At 39.9% G+C, this 18,294-nt stretch overlaps 3 protein-coding genes and 1 long non-coding RNA gene across 4 annotated transcripts in view; 2 read left to right on the top strand and 2 right to left on the bottom strand.

Annotated features, from left to right (window-relative positions):
- The window catches only part of LOC309721107 (uncharacterized protein), a gene marked incomplete at its 3' end in the record, with an annotated part of 85,611 nt that extends 84,475 nt beyond the window's left edge, over positions 1-1,136 (bottom strand). The window contains exon 1 of the mRNA XM_082558458.1: positions 1,101-1,136. The remainder of the gene's footprint in view (positions 1-1,100) is intronic.
- A 3,050-nt stretch (positions 1,137-4,186) lies between these two features.
- On the top strand, positions 4,187-6,028 carry LOC309688308 (uncharacterized protein). The gene is made up of 2 exons (XM_082503940.1): positions 4,187-4,574; positions 5,462-6,028. Exons 1-2 carry the CDS (start codon positions 4,315-4,317, stop codon positions 5,730-5,732), a joined length of 531 nt encoding a protein of 176 aa, XP_082360066.1. The 5' UTR covers positions 4,187-4,314; the 3' UTR covers positions 5,733-6,028.
- A 43-nt stretch (positions 6,029-6,071) lies between these two features.
- Positions 6,072-7,600, bottom strand: LOC309688311. Its single transcript, XR_014271041.1, has 2 exons — positions 7,185-7,600; positions 6,072-6,336 (listed from the first exon to the last, which is right to left on the bottom strand). It is a non-coding gene; the product is annotated as an uncharacterized lncRNA (long non-coding RNA).
- A 4,424-nt stretch (positions 7,601-12,024) lies between these two features.
- On the top strand, positions 12,025-12,997 carry LOC309688309 (uncharacterized protein). Its single transcript, XM_082503941.1, has 3 exons — positions 12,025-12,368; positions 12,455-12,572; positions 12,704-12,997. The coding sequence occupies exons 1-3, from the start codon at positions 12,267-12,269 to the stop codon at positions 12,862-12,864; spliced, it is 381 nt and encodes a 126-aa protein (XP_082360067.1). The 5' UTR covers positions 12,025-12,266; the 3' UTR covers positions 12,865-12,997.
- Positions 12,998-18,294: the final 5,297 nt, after the last annotated feature.

Genomic DNA, 18,294 nt, shown 5'->3' with positions numbered 1-18,294 from the left:
ATGGCTTGGGGATAGAAGCTCCTCTTGAGTCTCTCTGTCCTTGCCCGGAAGATGCGGAACCTTCTACCAGATTGCAGAAGTTGGAACAGTTTGTTGCCAGGATGGGACGGGTCCTTCAGTATCTGCGCTGCTCTAGTCCGGCATCTCCTGGTGTAGGTGTCCTGAAGCGGGGGGAGAGCAATCCTGCAGCAGCGTTCTGCTGTACGGATCACTCTCTGGAGAGCTTTTTGGTCCTTCACACAGCTGTTCCCAAACCACGATGTCATGTTCTGTGTGAGGATGCTCTCCACAGCGCCTGTATAGAAAATCCTGAGGATCTTTGGAGAGACCCTGAACTTCCTCAGTTGTCGTAGGTGATACAGGCGCTGCCTAGCCTTTTTGGTCTGGACCTGAATGTGGGCAGCCCATGTCAGGTCTGAGGAGATGTGGACACCAAGATACTTGAAGGACTGCACCCTCTCCACTGGCGCTCCATTGATGATGATGGGCTTGTAGTCTCTGTGCTGACCCCTTCTGAAGTCCACCACCAGCTCCTTGGTCTTGCTGACGTTCAGCTGGAGGTGGTTGTCCTGGCACCACGATGCCAGATTCTTCACTTCATCCATCCAACACCACTGTGTCGTCAGCAAACTTCACAATGGTGTTGGAGCCATGGGTGGATTATAAGGATAATTACATGATATATATTTGATATAATCTAGAACAATCTGCCGTGATTATAAACAAATATTCAACTATCCCAGAATTAAACCAGGTCTAAATGAAAAAAGGAGTGAGTATCACTACAAAGATTAACCCACATTGGTCCTAGTACAAGTTTGATATCAGCAAACACCGAGAGCATACCTATGACACCACAGCCATGCTATCATTCAAACACTGATAACAGCATAAATCGAATTAAATCGGGACTTGATGAGACCGTCTGAGTATCACTACAAATATTATGAAGTCGTCTCGTACCAGTTTGCTATCGGTAAACACCGAGAGCATTCACTGTTAGCATAGCACATCCATGTTAGCAGTGTATAAATGGATGGTTTAGCATATATTAGCGCAGGTATCAATAAAGGACTACCGTATTAAACACTTTTACTAACCTCAGGCAGATGGACAGGCACTCTGCTGGTGGGATTGAGCGCCTGTAATTGGTGTCTAGGCGGGCAATTCTGGGACCGACGCGGGAAAGCAGGTCCTCAAACTGGCCGAGTGACAGACGATGATATCGCTGGAATCTGCCGTCATCCAGGCGCAGCTCCTGTAGCAAATGGTGAAACTCACCAAACTGCTCACGCGTCTCGAGGACCTGATGGACCCAGGTACGGCGAGGACGTCTTTTACGCCGCTGCTCTGCTCTCCACAGTAAATAGAGAAGGGAGACTCTCTCCTCAAGCGCTAGCTCGACAGCTGCCATCTTGCAAAGATACCAGTCTGGCACAACAGATGCGGTCACCGTCGATGAAAAAGTTGTTCCATTTAACAATGTTGCATCTATCTGCATCCAAGCCTCGCAGCTGCTCCAGGATGAGAATTTCCATTTTTGCCTGTTGCAGAATTTCAGGGTTTCTCTCGTTGACTTTAATAGCAACAAATTCGTTGGTTTTTGTATTGCGACATTTGGTTACAATACCAAAGCGCCCTTCTCCAAGGAAACCCTCGACCTCGTAGTGACCTCCCAAAAGGGTCCCTTTAGATATTTCAAGATCATCTATAGAGGAGGATGTGTTGGCTGATGCGTTGACATATTCTTGTTGAGAAAATTCTTCTGAGTATTGGGAACTGCAGCTGATTTTCTGTGATTCTTCTCTTTTACAACTAGAAGGCTGCTGAGAGACCACAAGGTTTTGTCCCCCTGTGCTACTCATGTCAGTGCAGGGAGAACTCTTAGAGAGGCCAGGATTGAAAAAGGGGTGGTGGAAAACCTCCGAGGGTGTTATGCGCTGGTTTGGATCCAATGCTAACATCTCTTTGATTAGGCTGACAAATACATTTTGGATTTTTCCCAACACCCGCTTATCTTCAGTAGTTGTTCAAGGTCATCGAGGCACTTAAGTCTTATGCATCGAGTGTCCTTGGACTGACAACCTGTCTCATCTTGAAATTGTCTTTCGGTCTTAAATGTCCAGCGTTGTCCGTTGTAGTTGTCTTTTATGAAATAGTTATCAGTGTATAAGCCAGAGTCTAAAGCATGATCTGGTGGCTGTCCCTGGGTCTGTATGATGAATTTCAAAACATCATAATCATTTCTCCCAGGGTAGAAAGGAAACCCTGTAGCAAGCTCCACAGCTACCAGCCCCAGGGACCACATGTCTATTGCTTCATTAAATAGACTACCAATCATAACCTCAGGTGCTCTATAACCAACCGTCCCCACACAGTCACCATTGTAACCATACTAAACACAACACCATTGCATTAATCTAGCTAAGTGTAAACAGCAGTAAATACTAAATATTCAACGTTGTTGTGCAGCACGCAGGACAGACAGCGCACAATGTGCTTCGAAGTAGCAGCCAAGAAAGGTGTAATTTAAGTCTACGAGCAGTGAACACCCGTGTGCATACCTGTGTGGATCAGCCACCGATTGTGCAAGTTCCCCCACTTAAAATGATGACAGAGGTCAGTAATTTGCACCAGAGGTACACTTCAACTGTGAGAGACAGAATGTGAAAAAAAAAATCCATGAATTCACATGGTAGGATTTGTAAAGAATTTATTCGTAAATCAGGGTGGAAAACAGGGTGGCCCCACTGTAACAACACATGTATTTTGTGAAAAATCACAATTTTGCAACTCAAAACTTTAAGAGGCATAAAAGTAAAACGGTAAAAGATTTGAAAAAGCTGATTTATACCTGAATAGCCCAATAATTTGAGAACATTTTAAAGTTTGAATGGTTCTAGGTGAAAATATGAGGAAGTAGTTAAGTTTCAAAAACAAGCATATTTTAGCAGAATTGCGGAAGTTTCCCATTCATTTCAAAGGGACAAATTAAAGGAAAAAAGTGGAATATTTTAAAAAGTATAATAGCAAAAAATACCAAAAGTCATAGCGTACATTAGCAGAAATAGCAGAATAGTTAAAAATTTGAACGGTGAAAATCGGCTGAAAATTGTGGGACTAGTTAAGTGCCAAAAAACGTACGGAAGCAACTAGAATAAAGTAGGATAAAGAATAAAGAGAAACAGGAACTCAATACAATTATTGCCATTTCTGAAACATGGATCAATGCGGAGAAAGGAATGGACTTTGGACTGGAGGGATATGAAGTGAATTTTGTAAATAGAAGGAACAAGAGTGGAGGGGGAGTAGCTATGTATGTGGATAAAAACCTAAACTACAAGGTGGTAGAAAGTAGAGATGGACCGATCCGATATTACGTATCGGTCCGATACTGACCTAAATTACTGGATCGGATATCGGAGAAAAATAAAAATGTAATCCGATCCATTAAATATCACGAAAGCACCTCACAAAACTTGCAACACGCCGTAACTCGCCTCAGAACGTTAGCACGTCGGAGCAGTATGCATCACGTGATAGAGCGGCTGTGGCATGCGGGACCGACAAAGTTATCCCCGAGAGAAGTAAAGCAAGTGTGTAAGTCCATCTCTGAATGTAAAGCATTCCTGCGTTAAGCTTAACAAGCGACTGCCTCTCGCTCTCCGGCTGCTACTTCAATCGTGAAACTGCTTAATGATCAGCTGATCGGCTTTTCTGTCGCGAGTCCGTCTGTCTTGTTTGTTTTTGGCCCACTTTGCACCAGAAAGAGGAAACCAGCGGCTGAACAACAGCAGCACGTTTAAGCTTGATAAGCTGTTGTTAGAATGTATTTAATATTACTTTCTACTCGAGGATCTTTTTCTACGTAGCTGACGCTGGTAACTGTGCAGGGGCGGATCTAGCAAAGTTTAGCCAGGGGGGCCGATAGGGCATTAACAGGGAAAAGGGGGCACAAAGACATACTTTTCTTTCTTATTCTCATTTAAAATGTCGAGCTTTTAATAAATAATTATTTGACACCCAAAGTTTTAATTTGATGTAAAATGAATAGAAGTCAATTACTGTATATAGTGACTATTAAGTCTTACGGTGTGTTCACACCGAACGCGATGGACGCGAATAAAACGCCCCAAACGCCCCTAATTTGACGCGTGTACATTCGCGTCTCAACGCGTGTCCAAGAAAAATCCATATTTTGACGCGCGTGAACCGGAAATGTGGGAGGAATGTGGGAGGGAGTTGTGCCAGACCGGTATCTTTGCAAGATGGCAGCTATCGAGCTAGCGCTTGAAGAGAGAGTCTCCCTTCTCTATGTACTGTGGAGAGCAGAGCAGCAGCGTAAAAGACGTCCTCGCCGTACCTGGGTCCATCAGGTCCTCCAGAGGCATGAGCAGTTTGGTGAGTTTCACCACTTGCTCCAGGAGCTGCGCCTGGATGACGGCCGATTCCAGCGCTATCACCGTCGGCCAGTTTGAGGACCTGCTTTCCCTCGTCGGTCCCAGCATCGCCCGCCTAGACACCAACTACAGACGCTCAATCCCACCTGCAGAGCGCCTGTCCGTCTGCCTGAGGTTGGTAAAAGTGTTTAATACGGTAGTCCTTTATTGATATCTGTGCTAATATGCTAATCCATCCAGTTATACACTGCTAACATGGATGTGCTATGCTAACAGTGAATGCTGTCGGTGTTTACTGAAAGCAAACTGTGGTACAGAGACGACTCTTTATAATATTTCTAGTGATACTCAGAAGGTCTCATCAAGTCCCGATTTAATTCGATTTATGCTGTTATCAGTGTTTGCAATGATAGCATGGCTGTGGTGTCACATCAATGTATGCGCTCGGTGTTTGCTGATATCAAACTGTAGCATTAGCACCACTGAGTTAACCTTGTAGTGATACTCACTCCTTTTTATTTAGACCTGGTTTAATTCTGGGATAGTTGAATATTTGTATATAATCCCTGCAGCTGTCAGACTCTATAGCAGGGGTCACCAGCCTTTATTAAAACAGAGTTAGATAAAACTGAACAGTTTGGTTCATCTCTAGTTACATGGTTCTATCTTGATAAGCTGTCTCATCACAGATTAATTTTTCAAAAATATTAATGATTTAAGCAAGGAAAGGGCTACATGTCAACATACAACTCTTTATTTCTATTAATGTCTTACTTCATTCCTACCTGATTGACATGTTTAGGAATTATGAGTGATTGGCTCACTGTAGTTGTGAAAGTTGCTACCAATCAAATTATGATATGTTAAAGTTAAAACAAAACACAACTGTTTTAGATATTATCTAATATACATTTTGTAATTATCCTTATAATTACAAAATGTTTTATGTAAGATTTAAGTTTTGTGATTTAAATCTGACATCACAAAAGTATTTTGGAATTTGAATAATGTATTTTGTAACTGCAGTACACATAATACTGATTTTGAACAATTTTGTCCAGGTTCCTTGTCACCGGGGACTCCTTCAGGACCATCGCGTTCAGTTTCAGAGTCGGTGTGTCCACGGTGAGCCAGATCACCCCCCAGGCAGCGACGTCCATCTGGGACTGTCTAGTGGACGACTTCATGGCTGTGCCTTCACCTGGAGACTGGCGGTCCATCACAGAGGGATTCCAGGAGCGCTGGAACTTTCCTCTGTGCTGTGCAGCTCTGGATGAGAAGCACGTCCAGACAAAGGCACCCCATATATCATATAGGAGACACACACATTGATATACACTAAATATTCATTTCATTTCTTTTTTGTGGTGCCCAAATTGATGCACCTGCTTGATTTTGTTTAAACAATTATTGCACACTTTCTGTAAATCCAGTAAACTTCTTTTCACTTCTCAAATATCACTGTGTGTGTCTCCTGTATGATATTTAACTGACATTTTTTATTGTAACAACCAACGATTTATACAGGAAAATAATGTCTATTAACAAGGTTGCCCAAACTTCTGCATCCCACTGTATCAGTATATTTTGTCATTAGTATAATATGAAATAAATTCTACATGTGTCAAGTTGTGTGCCAACATTTGCTGTGTAGTAGAACTGAGACATTAGTCATTATAAACATTTATTTGAAATAATATTAAAAGTCTCAAACAGAAAAACATTAAACATAAATATATAAAATATAAGAATTTACAGAGAGACAGGAATAAAAAGGACCAGCTGCTCTCCAGAGCAGGAACAAGGCTGAGGAGGAAATGCTCCATTGGAGACTGGTGTGGCCTCTTCAGGGACTCCAGGATGGCCAGCTCCACCGCCGATGGACCGTCCTGGGACCCGTCCCTCATCTGCCTCGGAGCCGTCCTCCTCTGTGGGCCTGTAAAACAGCACAAAACACAAAGAAATGAGAAGGCTGCTACTAGATTTTAATTTCAACATTGAAAAAAAAAAAAAAAAAACAATAACAGGATATAATCAGATTGGTTGTAGATATTTAGTAAAAGGGAATCCCACCGACTAAAAAGGTATCAGTGCTTGCTGTACATATCTGTGGGTGCAGCAGCAGGAGCTCAGGGACTGGGGATGCTGTGCTGCAGAATCAGTTGGTTCTATCAATACAGTATTAAATGTTAACAGGTTGGATATAATCAGAGAAAGTATATACAGTGGTCCCTCATTTATTGCAGCAGGGGTTCTCAGAATAACTAGCCCCTGGTCACAGTTCTCACAATTGATTCTCAAAGTGCAAACCTTTGTAGATTGCAAAACGTAAAAGTATTATTATGCCGCGGTTTGTCTTCATCTGCCCGCCACTTTCGTGCGCCTTTTTCCCTCACGGTGCAGGTGTCTATTTCCGAATGAGGCTCATAGTTATGGGTGTTTTTGTGCTGTTTTTTCTATTGGACGCGATGGTTATCAAAACCAAACGTGATAAATTTGGCAAGCGCAGGAGACACGGCACGGAGCAGATTTGTCAATCAGGCTGCAGAATGCAATGCTGTACTGTGCAATAAAAAATCAGCGAAAAAGCAAAGCAGTGACGGATGAACAGCGGGACCACTGTGTGCTGTTTATTAATAAACAATAAAATATATTCCTAAATGACAACATGCATAAAAGCAGAACGGTATTTGTACGTCAGTGGGAAAATAGCGGTGGGTTGCTAGCTTTTGTGCGGCTTCCCGGGTCAGTGAAAACGTTCAAAAGAGAAATGAATGAACTTACCAGGTTGCCCGATCTCTTCACATATCTTCCTCCAAGCTCGGTCCTTTTTATTCCTGTCTCGGTACTGAAAGCAGCTGGTGTTGTACAGCTCCGAGTTGTTTGCTACCGCATTGATTAGCCTTCCCCTCCATTGAAGTATGAAAGACTTTGGCTGGATCTGCCCCTTTGACCTAGGTAACAGCCACGTCACCAGGCTCCTGATTGGTTGTCGCGGCGCGATTTGACGCTGGAGTTCAGATTTTTCCAACTCGAGCGGTAGACGCGAAACGCGCGTATGCACAAAGTGCAACACAAAAACTCACGCGCGTGGTTTTATTCGCGCGTCAAACGCGCCAGATGCGCTACACTGACGCGCGTTTCACGCGTTTTGGCGTTTTCGCGACGCAAATCTGCTTCCGAATTTTCGCGGGACACGCAATCGCGCGTCATCGCGCCTTTCCATTGACTTTACATGTAAACCTGACGCTCTATTCGCGTCCATCGCGTTCGGTGTGAACACACCGTAATATATACACCCTAGTAAGCTATAGTACTTTTTCCTTTGGGAAGGTACCATCTGTGCAGTCTGCAATTTTGTTGAAGAAAGATGTTGAATCTATTTAATATTTCTTGAAAAATAATTGATTTCTGTGCATTTTTTTCACACTTCATCAAATTAAGGTTGATTACGTCGATTAAGCATCATGAGGTGGAGCGTGAGGGGTGGTTCCCTATTTTTTATTTTTGTTGTTGCTGGGAGTTGGAACCCTATTAGTTAGGTTTCTTAATATTTACACTAAGTACTCTTTAAAATACCAGAATAGTGAGGATGGTGTAGGTTTAAGTTTATTAGATTGATCAGTATTGCTGAACTATGAAATATTTTTTTTGTATACAGGTATAACAGAATAGCTTTAGTGTAGTTGTTGTTTTAAACTTGAGTATGAACTTGCAGACTTGCAAAATGCAGCAAGATATTTTAAAAAACAGTTTTGTTGATTAAAAAACACTATATCGGATTCATATCGGTATCGGCAGATATTCAAATTTATGATATCGGTATCGGACATAAAAAAGTGGTATCGTGCCATCTCTAGTAGAAAGTATGACAACTGTAATTGATAATTTACTAGAATGTATAACAATTGAAATTTATAAGGAAAAAGAGAAAAATGTAATAATTAGCTGTATATATAGAACACCTGGCTCTAGTATTCAAGTATTTAATGACTTCATAGAGGAAATATTCTCTAAAACAAATCAAAAAGTTATGTTTATCTGTGGTGATTTTAATATTGACCCGTTGAATCCGAAAAAGCATAAAATGACCGACGAATTCCTAAACACTATGTACAGTTTGAGTTTACATCCTAAAATAACCAGGCGTAGCAGAATTACACCACATTGTGCCACCTTACTTGACAATATTTTCACTAACAATATGGAAAACAACATTGTGAGCGGAATATTAATTAATGACATCAGTGATCACCTACCAGTTTTTGCAGTTTATGACACTAATTATAAGAAAAATCAGCATGAAGAAAAACTGAGATACAGACGTGTAAGGACAGAAGAAACTATGAATGCATTTAAGAACGATCTATTAAATCAGGACTGGGACAATGTGTACAAAGAAGCTGATATTGATATTGCATATGGTATATTTTTAAGAATATTCATGGAGTTGTACGATAAAAACTGTCCAACAATAAAATACAACAGAAAGCACAAATATTCAGATAGACCATGGATCACTAAGGGTTTACAAAATGCATGTAAAAAGAAAAATACACTCTATAGGGAATTCCTAAAACAAAGAACAATAGATGCTGAAGATAAATATAAAAAATACAAAAATAAGTTGACCAATAGTATACGTGTATGTAGAAAGGAGTATTATAGTAAAATATTGAACAACAATAAACATAATATGAAGGGAATATGGGATGTTTTAAACGGTATCATTAAAAAAAATTCTGGACAACAAAGTTATCCTCAATACTTTATCGACAATGGCAATATTATGGAAAACACTGCTGATAAGGTCAACAGCTTTAATCATTATTTTGTAAATATTGGACCAAAACTGGCAGAACAAATTCCTGAGTCACTGCCATCAGTAGACTGTAGTGAAAACCTGATTGATAGGAACCCTAACTCAATGTTCCTTACATCAGTGGAGGAAAAAGAAATAATTGACATTGTACACATGTGTAAATATAAAACATCTACTGATTGTAATGATATTGACATGAAAATCGTCAAGAAGGTCATTGAAGGAATTGTAGGACCTCTAACATATATTTGCAACTTATCATTTCAGACGGGAAAAGTGCCAAACAAAATGAAAATAGCTAAAGTTGTGCCGCTGTATAAAACCGGGGAAAGATGCCACTTCACAAATTACAGGCCTGTTTCTTTACTACCACAATTCTCCAAAATCCTAGAAAACCTGTTTAATAAACGATTAGACAAATTCTTAGATAAATATAAATTACTCTCTGATAGTCAATATGGATTCAGATCAAAAAGATCAACATCTCTGGCATTAATCGAATCAATTGAGGAGATTACGAATGCTATAGATCAGAAACAGTATGCAGCTGGAGTATTTCTGGATCTCAAGAAAGCATTCGACACAATCAATCATGACATATTAATTAATAAACTGGAACGGTACGGGATCAGGGGGGTTGTACTGCAATGGGTGAAAAATTATTTAAGTGACAGGAAACAATTTGTGAAGCTGGGTGTCCATTAGTGATGGGATTTCCGGCTCTTTTTAGAGATCCGGCTCTTTCGGTTCGGCTCACTAAAAAGAGGCTCCAAACCGGCTCTTCAGGTTGTTTTGTTTCTTTAATTAATTTATTATTAACAATAATGTAAAATTATGCACAAAAGGAATTACTAACGTTAAAAAAAGTGGTTTTATTTATATATGTTTATATATAAATATATGCGGTGGCCCCTGGAGACAAAACACGTACAAACTCCAAAACACATTTCTAGCATGAACTGAACTCCCAAAGCAGAGCTACTAGATCACTTAAATTACACAATTGAAAGCATGTGTGTATTGTTTGTGTATTTATACACAGGCACTCATATATATTCAAATAATTTAAAAAAAAAAGTTCATTTACCTGTTACTACCACACACCAAATCCGATGGTTGGTACTTGCTGGCTTGTGTAGCCACAAGATAACAAAAGCCCAACACTGCGCCCAGCATCCTGGAGCACTTCTGTTGTCTTTTATACGTGTTTTGAGTTTTTATGTGCTTCTGAGTTTTAATGTGCTTCGGAGTTTGTACGTGTTTTTACGTGTTTTAGAGTTTGTACATGCTTCCGAGTTCGTACGTGATTTGAAGTTTGTATGTGCTTTATCTCTAGGGGCCACCGTAAATATACTTTTATTTATTCACTCCACATAAAATGTAATAAATAAATTATATAATACAAAAATCAACTATTCACATTTCAACTTTTAACTATTTAAATTTTCAGCTTTTTCCTTTTACAAATTTAAAGTGAAAACCACACAAAACACTGCAAACCACAACACAATTAAATATATATATATATATATATATATATATATATATATGTAGGTTGTGTATCCTTGAGGTGTTAATGGAAAATGTGTATATGTGCGTATGTGTGTATATACGTATGTATGGATAGATAGAAACATATATATATATAAAAAAAAATTACACATAACATATAATGTAATTGCAAGGAGGTATTTCTGTAGTCTATTGATACTAGATAGTGGAGAAGGGGTGGGATTAAATAAGCTTATGCTTCTTCCTGCTCCTTTTTGAACATGAGCATTATTTGGAGTTGTGGTTGCTCATTTTCCTTTTGTTTTGCTTTGTTCATTTGTCTCTTTTAATTCTATTTTGTTGTACTTTTTCAACATGTTCAAACTAAAGATTCAATCAATCAATGAATGCATTTATTGAAGAAGGACCACCAAAATCTTTGTTCTATTTGGTGTACATATTAAGAGTTGCTGGACTAACAGTTGGTTTGATTTGCTTCAGAGAATCCTCAAAGTCTTTCATCTTAATGTTGCGCACCTCAGCAGCAGTTATAATACGGACTTGTTCTGGTCCCAACTCTCTTATTGGGCCAAGTGCAGCATCTTTGGCTAATGCTGTCAAATCGCTCCCTGAATATCCTACAGTCACTTTTGCAAGACAGGACAGTTCGTTTTTGTCACGGCTGCACAGCAGTCGTGTGGTGAATTGAGAAAAGGATCCAAGATGCAGGCACTGACTGGGGTGCGAGTGAAAATTTATTTGCAGAGGTGATAAAGTGACAAAACAGGAAGAGCAGAGCGGGGAGTAAACAAACCTAAACTGGGAAAACTAAAGAACAAAACTTAAACCAGACACTCACGGGAGGAGGAGCGAAATGCACAAAGAGAGATGGCAGAGAGACGCAGAATGAATACCAGGTAACAGAATAATGCAGACTGACATGGAGTTAAACAGACGACGCGACAGAGAGCACAGGAAAACACAGGGCTTAAATACACGGGGAGTAATCAGGGAATGGGCCACAGGAGGGAGACACAGCTGGGAGCAATAAGGCTAACGAGACAGGGGAGAGGTAAAACTGAACACATTGACATGAGACATGAACTTTCAGAATAAAACAGGAAACTAACAGACACAGAGAACCAGACCGGACACTGAACTAGACAGGCAGACTCATGAGCAGACACAATAACACCATGGACAGACAGAGGGAACACAGAGAAGTGGAAGCAGGCAGGCAAAGAACAGAAACCTAACAAATGGCAAAATCTAGTGATGGGACGTTCTGTATCGAGGCTTCGGAGCGTGTGTCGAGTAATGGAGGGGGCGTTTCCGCGAAGCGCGTATCGAGGCTTGCTTCATTTATGGGAGGAGCTGAAAATGATGACGTCCGAAGCCTCGCTGCCCGGCTGTACCACGTGACTGGTTCATGAAGTGGTTCGAACTTTGCCGCGAGATATGACAGCGATATAAACCCCTCAGACTTCATTCAAAATGTGGGTGTTTGATGGAGAGTTGCGGTTAGAGAGAGTTTGGAGACCGTTTGGAGGTTTATGAGAGTGAGGAGAGAAAGTCAGGAGAGAATGGAGCCAGCTAAGAAGAGGAGGATGTCCTCCCCTGTGTGGGAACATTTTGATCTTATTCCTCCCAACAAGGTATGTAAATTTCTACAGAAGATGTATTTTCATGATACTGATGGTGCAATACAATTTATGTTGAGCTGTCTTGACTTTTATACAAGGTGAAGTGTTTGCTATGTGCCAGGGAGCTGGGATATAACAGCAACACCTCATCCATGCTTAGGCACTACAGAGCTTTGCATGAGAATAAGGGGAACACCGATCGTGGAGCAAGACCAGGTGAGCCATCAAATGCAATGATAATATAGGATGCAGTAATGTTACTAAATGATATAACAATATTATACAACTGTTATAAGTTACGTGTGTGATATTTATATTTGTGCTTTATCTTTATTGTCTTTCCTCAGGAGAACAATCTCAAATAGATGAAGACCTGGTCAGCATGGTGATTGAGGACTCCCAGCCATTTAGCATTGTGGAGGACAAAGGATTCAAAAGATTTGTTAAATCATTAAATCCTAGCTATGTTCTCCCCACTAAAAAGGTCATAAAAGCAGTGAAAATTTAGTTTTTACAGAATAAAATGTGAACAGGCAGGACTGAGGCTCAAAGCCTCAGTGTGTAGCTGTCCATACCTCAACGTTACAAAAGCACAACTGCTGTCCACACCCCAACCACACCTCACCTCACAGTAAATGATCATTTCCATTTCAAGCATTTCCAAATAATCATTTCCCATACTGCCACTATAAATATACACAGTATACTGCCATCACTACAATATACATGTTTTACACACTCCTTTTGTTGTTGACATTTACAGGCTGTGTGCAAAATGCCACACTCTTCAAATTCATGCCAGCTATTATTTTTACGTCCAGTAGGTGTCCTGCTAGAGCAAATGAAGCTTCATGAAGCTTCGCGTTGGGGTGAACCAATTGGATGAAAAGCTTCAGTGCTTCATGGGGCTTCATCTGCCCATCACTAGCAAAATCACAACAGAATACACACTCTGAATGAACAAAAGCACAAGGAACACAAAACACTGAGTCCTCAGACTCAGGACCATGACAGTTTTGGCTCAGAATTTGCTTCAGCGAATCCTCAAAGTCTTTCATCTTAATGTTGCGCACCTCAGCAGCAGTTATAATACGGACTTGTTCTGGTCCCAACTCTCTTATTGGGCCAAGTGCAGCATCTTGGGCCAAGTGCAGCATCTTTGGCTAATGCTGTCAAATCGCTCCCTGAATATCCTACAGTCACTTTTGCAAGACAGGACAGTTCGCTTTGGCTCAGTGGACTCCCGTGCATTCCCAAAAGATTTTTCAGCAGTGTAAATCTTGTCTAAAGGTCACAGGAAACCAAAGCAAACTGACAAAAACACTAAGAAACAAAAACACTAAGAGGGACTGAGACCAAAATACTATAACTATAACTGTGGTGGAAAATAACAGGCAAAGACTATGACTAAGACTACCGTAGAATAACAGACGAAAACCATGACTGTGACTGAGGTCAAATAAACAGACGAACCGACAATGATAAGCAGAAAACAGAAGGCTTAAATACACACATGAGGTGATCAGTGGAAGTGGAGACACATGGGGGAACAGCTGACAGACATAACCCTAATGACAGGACCAAGAAAGGAAAGCTAACTATAATGAACAAGGTACACAAGACACTGTCAAAATAAAACAGGAACACTAAAACTAAGCATGGCAACACAAACTTAACAGACCTAAATACATGATGACAAATACCAAAACCCCAAAACATAGAAAACCAAGGAACAATAAACAATAACAACCCAAACTAAAGACAGATAGGAATCAATCAATGAATGCATTTATTGAAGAAGGACCACCAAAATCTTTGTTCTATTTGGTGTACATATTAAGAGTTGCTGGACTAACAGTTGGTTTGATTTGCTTCAGAGAATCCTCAAAGTCTTTCATCTTAATGTTGCGCACCTCAGCAGCAGTTATAATACGGACTTGTTCTGGTCCCAACTCTCTTATTGGGCCAAGTGCAGCATCTTTGGCTAATGCTGTCAAATCGCTCCCTGAATATCCTACAGTCACTTTTGCAAGACAGGACAGTTCGTTTTTGTCACGGCTGCACAGCAGTCGTGTGGTGAATTGAGAAAAGGATCCAAGATGCAGGCACTGACTGGGGTGCGAGTGAAAATTTATTTGCAGAGGTGATAAAGTGACAAAACAGGAAGAGCAGAGCGGGGAGTAAACAAACCTAAACTGGGAAAACTAAAGAACAAAACTTAAACCAGACACTCACGGGAGGAGGAGCGAAATGCACAAAGAGAGATGGCAGAGAGACGCAGAATGAATACCAGGTAACAGAATAATGCAGACTGACATGGAGTTAAACAGACGACGCGACAGAGAGCACAGGAAAACACAGGGCTTAAATACACGGGGAGTAATCAGGGAATGGGCCACAGGAGGGAGACACAGCTGGGAGCAATAAGGCTAACGAGACAGGGGAGAGGTAAAACTGAACACACTGACATGAGACATGAACTTTCAGAATAAAACAGGAAACTAACAGACACAGAGAACCAGACCGGACACTGAACTAGACAGGCAGACTCATGAGCAGACACAATAACACCATGGACAGACAGAGGGAACACAGAGAAGTGGAAGCAGGCAGGCAAAGAACAGAAACCTAACAAATGGCAAAATCACAACAGAATACACACTCTGAATGAACAAAAGCACAAGGAACACAAAACACTGAGTCCTCAGACTCAGGACCATGACAGTTTTGGCTCAGTGGACTCCCGTGCCTTCAGAGAATCCTCAAAGTCTTTCATCTTAATGTTGCGCACCTCAGCAGCAGTTATAATACGGACTTGTTCTGGTCCCAACTCTCTTATTGGGCCAAGTGCAGCATCTTTGGCTAATGCTGTCAAATCGCTCCCTGAATATCCTACAGTCACTTTTGCAAGACAGGACAGTTCGCTTTGGCTCAGTGGACTCCCGTGCATTCCCAAAAGATTTTTCAGCAGTGTAAATCTTGTCTAAAGGTCACAGGAAACCAAAGCAAACTGACAAAAACACTAAGAAACAAAAACACTAAGAGAGGGACTGAGACCAAAAAACTATAACTATAACAGACCTAAATACATGATGATAAATACCAAAACCCCAAAACATAGAAAACCAAGGAACAATAAACAATAACAACCCAAACTAAAGACAGATAGGAACTGACACAAAAACTAATAACATATCAAAAATGAAACAAATACAAAAGAGAGGCTCAGAGCGATGGGTCAGAGACCCAGCCTGTGAGAGCTCCACTGTAAACAATTTCATTCATAATTAAGCTGGCCAGTTTACTGTCCACATTCTTTTTCATATCCCTCTTCGGGGGCTGTTTCACAGCTGCCGGTCTTCCATTCTGAGTTTTTCCCACCCGAGTGGTTTTCTTTGCATCAGTTAGTCTTAATGGAGGTACAGAACTGGAGGGTCTGATGGTGGTGGAAACACCTGCGGGTTGACTTTTAGGAACTGACTTTGGCTGTGAAAGAGCATGACGTGATGTCCCTTGGGGGTCATTTCTCCTTTTAGAGGCTAGTGTCGTCTCTAAAAGGGTAAGCTCTTTTTAGAGATCCGGCTCTTTCGGTTCGGCTCACTAAAAAGAGGCTCCAAACCGGCTCTTCAGGTTGTTTTGTTTCTTTAATTAATTTATTATTAACAATAATGTAAAATTATGCACAAAAGGAATTACTAACGTTAAAAAAAAGTGGTTTTATTTATATATGTTTATATATAAATATATGCGGTGGCCCCTGGAGACAAAACACGTACAAACTCCAAAACACATTTCTAGCATGAACTGAACTCCCAAAGCAGAGCTACTAGATCACTTAAATTACACAATTGAAAGCATGTGTGTATTGTTTGTGTATTTATACACAGGCACTCATATATATTCAAATAATTTAAAAAAAAAGTTCATTTACCTGTTACTACCACACACCAAATCCGATGGTTGGTACTTGCTGGCTTGTGTAGCCACAAGATAACAAAAGCTCAACACTGCGCCCAGCATCCTGGAGCACTTCTGTTGTCTTTTATACGTGTTTTGAGTTTCTATGTGCTTCTGAGTTTTAATGTGCTTCGGAGTTTGTACGTGTTTTTACGTGTTTTAGAGTTTTTACGTGTTTTGGAGTTTGTACATGCTTCCGAGTTCGTACGTGATTTGAAGTTTGTATGTGCTTTATCTCTAGGGGCCACCGTAAATATACTTTTATTTATTCACTCCACATAAAATGTAATAAATAAATTATATAATACAAAAATCAACTATTCACATTTCAACTTTTAACTATTTAAATTTTCAGCTTTTTCCTTTTACAAATTTAAAGTGAAAACAACACAAAACACTGCAAACCACAACACAATTAAATATAAATCATATTATATATATATAAACTAGTCATAAGCGAAAACGTTTAGGCTATATATCGCATTTAAAGGTCTTTCTTTGGGATGTAAAAAGAAAAATACACTCTATAGGGAATTCCTAAAACAAAGAACAATAGATGCTGAAGATAAATATAAAAAATACAAAAATAAGTTGACCAATAGTATACGTGTATGTAGAAAGGAGTATTATAGTAAAATATTGAACAACAATAAACATAATATGAAGGGAATATGGGATGTTTTAAACGGTATCATTAAAAAAAATTCTGGACAACAAAGTTATCCTCAATACTTTATCGACAATGGCAATATTATGGAAAACACTGCTGATAAGGTCAACAGCTTTAATCATTATTTTGTATTTTTTTTTAATATATTTTTTGGTCCTTTTACAGCATCCTGCCATGCGATTACATTTGTTCCTGACCACCGAGAACACTCACATTTACTTTTATCGAGTGGAAAAAAAGTTAGCTTGTTTATATTATGCTAACATAGCTGTGTTGCTAGCGGTCACGTAGCACATCATTATATACCAGCTAGCCCAACTTCAGTAACCCTACAAACGTCACTGCTGTTTAGTTTTCAGTCTTCATTTATGCTGGAAGTGATAGCAGAGCTGTACGTTTTAATTTGTTTCCAAAACCCCGCAGTCAGGACATGCTATATTGTATTTAGATAGAAGCTAGCGAGCTAACTCCCTGCTAACTTCTAACTCCGTTAAATGTCATAAATTCCGTTTTCATGGATGCCTGGATGTTAAACTCAATTGTTACACCTGGTAGAGCAGAACGCTGATCATTTTATTAAAGATGAAAGACTTTAGACAGTTTTTCAACTCTCAGTAATCCCATAGTGATCGTTTGATATATGGACCTGCAGCGGAGTTTAGACCCAGACACGGCTAGTGACGTCAGACTGAACAACCGGATTACTAACGTTAAAAAAAAGTGGTTTTATTTATATATGTTTATATATAAATATATGCGGTGGCCCCTGGAGACAAAACACGTACAAACTCCAAAACACATTTCTAGCATGAACTGAACTCCCAAAGCAGAGCTACTAGATCACTTAAATTACACAATTGAAAGCATGTGTGTATTGTTTGTGTATTTATACACAGGCACTCATATATATTCAAATAATTTAAAAAAAAGTTCATTTACCTGTTACTACCACACACCAAATCCGATGGTTGGTACTTGCTGGCTTGTGTAGCCACAAGATAACAAAAGCTCAACACTGCGCCCAGCATCCTGGAGCACTTCTGTTGTCTTTTATACGTGTTTTGAGTTTTTATGTGCTTCTGAGTTTTAATGTGCTTCGGAGTTTGTACGTGTTTTAGAGTTTTTACGTGTTTTGGAGTTTGTACATGCTTCCGAGTTCGTACGTGATTTGAAGTTTGTATGTGCTTTATCTCTAGGGGCCACCGTAAATATACTTTTATTTATTCACTCCACATAAAATGTAATAAATGAATTATATAATACAAAAATCAACTATTCACATTTCAACTTTTAACTATTTAAATTTTCAGC

This window comes from Aulonocara stuartgranti, assembly GCF_965226115.1.
Source record: "Aulonocara stuartgranti genome assembly, chromosome: 14".
Taxonomy (NCBI): domain Eukaryota; kingdom Metazoa; phylum Chordata; class Actinopteri; order Cichliformes; family Cichlidae; genus Aulonocara; species Aulonocara stuartgranti.
Note: the sequence above shows the minus strand (reverse complement) of the source record. Positions and strands in the feature narration are given on the sequence as shown.